Source organism: Penaeus chinensis, chromosome 19 (assembly GCF_019202785.1).
Source record: "Penaeus chinensis breed Huanghai No. 1 chromosome 19, ASM1920278v2, whole genome shotgun sequence".
Lineage (NCBI taxonomy): Eukaryota > Metazoa > Arthropoda > Malacostraca > Decapoda > Penaeidae > Penaeus > Penaeus chinensis.
In genome coordinates, this window is record NC_061837.1 from 30,204,368 (window position 1) to 30,211,867 (window position 7,500).

General features: G+C 59.1%; 1 protein-coding gene across 1 annotated transcript in view; it reads right to left on the minus strand.

Annotated features, from left to right (window-relative positions):
• Window positions 1–3,390: 3,390 nt before the first annotated feature.
• The window catches only part of LOC125034994 (serine/arginine repetitive matrix protein 2-like), a 9,912-nt gene continuing 5,802 nt past the window's right edge, over window positions 3,391–7,500 (minus strand). Inside the window, exon 2 of the mRNA XM_047627038.1 lies at window positions 3,391–3,394. Within this exon, the coding sequence (XP_047482994.1) occupies window positions 3,391–3,394 (4 nt within the window). The remainder of the gene's footprint in view (window positions 3,395–7,500) is intronic.

Below are 7,500 nucleotides of genomic sequence, written 5' to 3' on the forward strand. Positions count from 1 at the left end.
AGAGAGGAGAGCAGGGAGTGAGAAGAGGAGGAGATGAGATGAGAGAGATTGATTAGAGAGAGAGAGAGACACTGAGAGAGAGGTCGCGGGAGAGAGAGAGGCAGGCGTAAGGTTCACTAGGGAAATGTACATTGGTGTATTCTTTTTAAGCGGTAAATCCTTGCCGTTCCCAAATTTTGTTAACAGGATTTCCATCTTACAATTTGGTCGCGGCTGAGATGTCATTAATCTAGGGGCGGCCGGTGCATGGCGTCGCGCGAGGCCGCCCACTTTTCACTGCGTCTTTGTCTCGCTAGCGGCTCGACCACTGCACTCAGAGGTTTCGCCAGTCGGATCAGTCTTTAGAGGCTCCAGTCTACTTCCGCGTTCAGGCACATAACAAGCTTCGAGCGTCAAACACTTACTCCAGCTATAAAACTGGTAAAGCAAAATGTATCTTGTGTAAATTTAAAGGGGACAAATGTTACATAATTTTTTCTAATAAGAAGGGTGATGTGTTAAACATATGAGATTCCTTTTCAAGAACAAGAATATAAATAAAAGACAATTATTTAAATATTTTTTATATAATATATATATAATTTTATTATATATAATATATTATATATATATGATTGCTAATCTTTAAAAATAAACAGTTAAATCATGTGCAACTACAGGTCTGGCTGGGTAGCCAGAGGATCATGGGCCGCAGCATGTCAGTGGATCAGAGACCGATTCTGATGTGTTTTATTCACAATCTATAAGAAATGTAATCGGCATCTCATTCCCTAGTCGCTTTTATGTTGCCAGAGGTAAGAGTCGCTGGGGATCAGATATTTCTTCATGTCTGCTTCATTAGGAAATATGGCCTTCCTCAGATACCTCCTTTTATACGATATTCACTTTAATAACAAACTTATTTTGCTTGGCTTTTACGCTCCTTTGTGTTCTATTTCTGCAAAAGAAGCTAATTAATTGCGGAACGACTTCTGCCTCTGAATACCTCGTCATCCGTCCCTAAGAGCTCCAAGGGAAATGCGTTTTTTCCAGTCGCACACTAACGACCTGCTGCGCGCTTGGATTAGGATTTAACTTCCATTTTCGCCAGTCATCTAGCACAAAGTCCTTCGATATGAAAATTGTGTACAAATGAATATGAAACTGATAAGAAGTAATTCAAATCAATTCCTTCGCTTCCCGTAAAACACATAACCGCAAGTCCCCACCGGCCGCCCGGTTATATTGCAATCCCCGGGTTAGCGCATCCAGAGAAACCGCTGCCATCTCTTCGCCGACACGTGACCCCTGCCCTGTTGGCTCTACCTTGGGTTGGAGCTGCAGTCAGCACTTTACCCTCGCTCAACACGATCACCATGGCGTTGGATTAAAGAAGTTTGGAGATAAATTGACATTATGTTTTGATAAAAGCTACACTTAATACAGAAGCAAAGATTTTGTCTCGCTACAAGATACGCGCTCGCTACCTGCGTACACTCGACACGGCCACACCCTCGCCAAGCTGCCTCACAGCCCCAGGCCCCGATGCTGCTGAACTCTGAGGCAGATACTTGAATGCGAGCCACTCCTCCGATCGCCTAATGAATGGACCCAAACTGCAAATGCCCAATGCAAGCGAAAAGCTCGACCCAGCCATTGGCGTTATAGGCTCTTCTTTATATACTCTCTTTATGCATAATAATTCAAAAGCTATAGGTTTCCAATTGTTATTTTCATAAAACGCATCTGAATATCATACTCATATATCACCGTTTTTTTCATACATATAATGAATCTAATTTTTAATTACAGCATCATAAATTCTGTTGGTTAACATCCTGAGTGTAGAGGGGTAGGATAGTCCATATAAATGCGTGTGGGCTTAACGCCACGGCGTCGATGGGGGAGGTGAGCGTCCCCCGATCAAAATTCTTGTGTGAATGTAGGCTGCAGTATGAGTGATGTCCACGGATTCTCGGTCATTCCATAGCTACTAATTTGGACTGAATTGTTCAATATCGATCGTACTGACGAATGAATTATACTGAAAACAAAATTCTGTATTTACCAGAATAAACTAATTTCCAATTTAAGAGCACCACAAAATTATGGAAATACTTTCAAGAAAACATACGAATTTACAGTTAGTGTTTCGCTGGATTTTAAAAAAACCGTATGATTCAGATGAACAATAATTTTTACCAAGTAAAACATGGAATTCGAGGCAATTCTAGGGAAGCATAAAGTAACACTACAGCATACCATCGATTTTCTGTTTGTTTGTTTGCTTACTTATAAAGGTTTCCCTTCCTGTAGCCACCGCCCTGTGCAAGGGAAAGGCCAGCCTGCTTCACAGGTGACGGCGCGGCAGCGTCATATTTTCTGGAGGGAGAGGGGCGGGCGTGGCTCGGAGGGCCCGCTAGATGGGGAGGATTGGAGCAGGGCTGCTGTAAACACGACCTCTGAGGCACGGAACGGCACGAACGAGAGCCTAACAAGAGGTCATCGAAGGCGGCGCGAAGGTCACGATCGCGGGCTATGTATGTGCGTGTGCGTGTGTGTGTGATATACTAGTCCATTCTTTATGAACAGGTTTATGCAACCTAGGAAAGTACACAATTTTCGCGGTTCTTGCTTTCGAGAGTACAACACGAGAGCCATGCGCTTAAAAGAGATGAAAACAATTCTTGTGAATGCCGTACATCGAATCCGTAGTTGAGGGAAGACAAACAATATCTACTTTACCGATGACGTGATTCCTCGGCATAAAAAGACTAGTGAATATACAACTCCGACGTGAATAACACTGAATTGAAAGGCCTTGGTTAGTAAAACTGGAGCAAGAGAACTACAAGCAGAGACCCGAATAATGGGCAAATTCGCTCTTTATGGTTGGGGAGGCTTCGGTCGAGAGGTCAAGAGAGCCAGGCAGGAGGCGGCGAGGCTTCAGAATCAGCATGCGAGGTAGGTATATGAACCTTTCCCAAAAAAGGCGACGAACCAGAGCCTAACGAAAGCAGTTCACGGCGGCGTTTCAATATTGCAGAGTAATACTGTTCAAGCGAGGCCTTGCTCGTGAACTTTCCAACGAACTTTTAGCCGCCTGGTTAGCGAAACTGCCAAGTCAGCTCGAGAAGAACAGTGAGCAGACTTCAGATGAGACCAGAAAATAGTGAAATACTTCTTAGCAGGTCTGTAAATGCAGCTCCGACTCTATTCACTAGTCTGTATTTTGCCATTCATATTCATCAAATCTTAAGTCGCGCGAAAAAAAGGAGATTCTTTCTGGTTCGGAGTCCATGGCTTCTTTATCATTCGGGCAGTTTTAGCCAGTATCTTTGAGTCTTACCTGTGTAAAATATTAAACTTACCGGATGTGTGAACAATGGAGACGCACAGCTTGACAAAACCTCACCTGAAATGGAAGATAATCAGGGTAAATGCAAATATCTCACATCGAGCTACTATAAATATAATAATTCAAAAATTCAATCTAAAATTAAACATTTGTATGCCTGCGCGGGTGTACACACGCACACGGGCAGACACACCAACAAAAACACACGCACGCACGCACGCACGCACACACACACACAGAAACCACACACACACAAACACACACATAGAAACCACACACACATACAACACACACACACACACAGAAACCACACACACATACAACACACACACACACACACACACACACACACACATATATATATGTGTGTGTGTGTGTGTGTGTGTGTGTGTGTGTGTGTGTGTGTGTGTGTGTGTGTGTGTGTGTGTGTGTGTGTGTGTGTGTGTGTGTGTGTACGTATGCATGTATTAATATATATATATATATATATATATATATATATGTATATATATATATATATATATATGTGTGTGTGTGTGTGTGTGTGTGTGTGAGTGTGTATGTGTGTATGTGTGTGTATGTGTGTGTGTGTGCGTGTGTGTGTGTGTGTGTGTGTGTGTGTGTGTGTGTGTGTGTGTGTGTGTGTGTGTGTGTGTGTGTGTGTGTGTGTGTGTGTGTGTGTGTGTGTGTGTGTGTGTGTGTGTGTGTGTGTGTGTGTGTGTGTGTATGTGTGTGAGTGTATGTATGTATGTATGTATGTATGTATGTATGTATGTATGTATGTATGTAGTATGTCATGTATGTAAGTATGTATGTATGTACGCATGCATGCTTACCTACTTCATAATACATACATACACACACACAACACACACACACACACAACACACACAACACACACACACACCCACCAAAATACACACATAACAATTACCACCACACACACTAGGGAGAGAAAAGAGGGAAATCCTAATCCATGGGGCGGCGGGTTAACCCCTCTCGCGGGGCGCCCCGGCCTGGGGCGGCGGGGGGGGGTCGCGTCACGGAATTAACTAGTAAGTAATAGATGGTCTCGTCCAGTTATTGGAACCAGCTTTTGATCTGACTGTTATTGATACGTAACTGTTAATGCATGACTGGCGAGCTGTGCATGCGGGCGCCCCCCCCCCGGCCCCCGCCGCCCCCCCCGGCCCCCCTCCCCCCCCCCCCCCGTCCCCGGACTCCCCCCCCGTCCCACCCCCCCACCCCCCCCCCCCCCCCGTTTTCCGCCCCCACCCCCCCGATTCCCCCGTCTCCTCCCTCAACCCCCCGATCCCCCCCCGCCCCCCGCATCACCAACCCCCGTCACCCACCCCTGAGCCCCCCCCACCCCCCCCCCGCCCAGCTCCCCCCCCCCCGCACCCGAGGTCCCCCCCCTGCCTCCCCCCCCACCCCCCCCCCCCCCACCCCCGATCCGGCCCGGACCCCCCCGCGTCCCCCCCCCCCCCCCCCCCGACCCCCCGCCCTCCACCCCCTCCCCCCACCCCCCCCCCGGCCCCCCTCCGCCGTCCCCGCCCCCCCCCGACTAGTACCCGCCCCCCCCCCCCCCCGCCCCCCCCCCCCCACCCCCCTCCCCCCCCCCCCCTCCCCCCCACGAGCCCCCCCCCCCCCCCCCCCGACCACTCCGAGCCCCCCGCCCCGCCGCCCCCCCCCCTCCCCCGACGTCCCACGAGTCCCCCCTTCGTCCGAGCACCCCCCCCGGCCCCCCCGTGCGAACACCCCCCCCCCACGTCAAGCCCCGCCCCCGTCCCCCCCCCCCCCCCCCCCCGAGCCCCCCCCCCCCCCCGAGTTTCCGTTTTGCCCCCCACCGCCGAGGCTTCCCCACCCCCCCCTCCCACCCCTCGCCCCCCTCTCCCCCCCCCCCCCCGCCCCTCCCCCCCGCCCCCCCCCCCCCTGCCCCCTCAGCCGTCAACCGGGAAGGCCCCGATGCCCCCCCGAGCCAGGCCCTCCCCCCCCCCCCCCACCCCCCCCCCCCCACGTACCTTCCCTCCCCGGCCCCCCGGCACAAACGACTCTCCCCCCACCCCCCGAGACCGCCGATCCCCCCCCCCCTGCCCCCCCCCCCCCAACCCCCCCCCCGCCCGTCCCACCCACCCCCCCCCCCCGGGTAGTCCGCCCCCCCCCCTCCCCCTCCCCGCCGTCCCCGTTTGATCCCACCCCCTCCCACGCCCACCCCGTCCCCTCCTCCCTCCCCACCCCCCCCCCCCCCCCCCCCCGCCCACCCCCCCCCCCACCTCCCCCCCGCCGCCCCCCCCCCCGTCCGATGTCCCCCTCCAACCCTGCCCACGAGCCCCCCCCCCCCCTCCGCCCCCCCCGTTTTTATATCCCCCCCTCCCCCCCCCCCCCCCCCCCCCCCCTGCCCCCACCCCCCCCCCCCCCGAGCCCCCACCCTCCGTCGCCCCCGATACCGCCCACACCCCCCCCACCCCCCCTGATTTTTATCCCCCGCCCCCACCCCCCCCCCCGCCCCCTTTCCCGACCCCGGTCCACCCCCCCCACGCCCCCCCCCGCCGCCCCCACCTCCCGGCCCCCACCCCCTCGCCCCCCCCCCGGCCCCCCCCCGCCCCCGACCGTGCGCCACCAACCGCTCCCCCCCCCCCGATAACCGTTCACCCGTGTCCCGCCCCCCCCCCCCCCCCCCGAGTGCCCCCCCCCGATGCCGATTTCCAACCCCCCCCCCCCCTACCCCCCCGGCCCCAGCCCCAGAGAATGCCCCCCCGAGCCCCCCCCGACGACCCCGAGTCCCCCCCCCCGAGTGTTCCCCCCGTCCCCCCGATCGAGGTTCCCCCCCACCCGCCACCCCCCTCCCGAGTACCCCGTCCCTCCCGGATTGCCCCCCCCCCCCCCCCCCGTGCACCCCCCGGCCCCCCCTCCCCCCCCACGATCCCCCCCTCCGCCCCCCCTCCCGCCCCTCCCTCCACCCTCCGCCCCCCCCCACCCCCCCCCCCCCGTCCCGCCAATCTCCGTCCCCGTACTCCCACCTCGCCCCCCCCCTATCCCCCCCCCCCCCCACCCCGGTTCCCCCCCGCTAGCCCCCCCCCCCGATGTTGTTCCCCCCGTCCCCCCCCCGACCTCCCCCTCACCCCCCCCCCCCCCTCCCCTCCCCCCCCCCCCCCCGCCGTGCGCCCGTACCCCCCGCCGCCGACCCCGGCCTCCCCGCCCCCCCCCCCCGTCCCTCTCCCGTGTTTTGCTTTTCCTATCCCCCCCCCCGCCCCCCTTCCCACCGTCCCGGTACCCCCGCCCCCCCCCCCCACCGCACCCCCGCCCGCCCCCGACCAACTCCCTCCCGCCGTCCCCACCCTCCCCCGTCTTGCTTCCCCCCCCCCCCTCCCCCCACGTCCCGCCTCCCCCCCCGCCCCCCCCCCGCCCCCCCCTCCCCCCGGTCCCGCTTTCCCGTGTATATTTCCCCCCGCATCCCCCCCCCCCCCCCCCCCCCGATCCCCGCCCCCCCCCCCCCCCATGCCCCCCCCGAGCCCCCCGCCCACCCCCCCCCCACCCCCGGCCCCCGAACCCCGAGCCCCCCCCCCCCCCCCCGTAGCCCACCCCCACCGGCCCGTCCCCGTCCCCGCCCCCGCCCTCCCCCCCCCCCGAGTCCCGCCTCCGCCCCCCGCCACTAATTTTCCCCCCCCCCCGTAGCTACCCCCCCACCGAGTCTCCCCCCCCCCCCCCCCGCCCCACCTGATGTCCCCAACCCGATCCCCCCCCTCCGTTTTTTACCCCTACACCCTCCCGCCCGACTCCCCTACCGACGTCTCTCCCGTATCCCCCCTCCCACCCCCCCCCCCCCCCCCCCTCAGAGTCCCCCCCCCACCCCTCCCCCCCCCCGCCCCCCCCCGAATCCCCCCTCTCCCGTTCCCCCCCCCCGATCTAAGCCCCCCACGCCACGCCCCCTCGCCCACTCCCGCGCCCCCCCCCCCCCCCGAGTCCCGCTCCTCCCCCCCCTCCCAACCTCCCGCCCCGCCGCTGGTCTCCCCGGACTATTCGGCCCCACCCCCACCCCGCCACACCCCCCCCACCCCCACACCCAGCCCGCCGTACCCTACTTTTCCCCCACTCCCCCGGTCCCCCCGCCCCCCCCTCCCCCCCCCCCGAACCCCCCTCCCGCCCCCCCCGTTTTTTCCCAC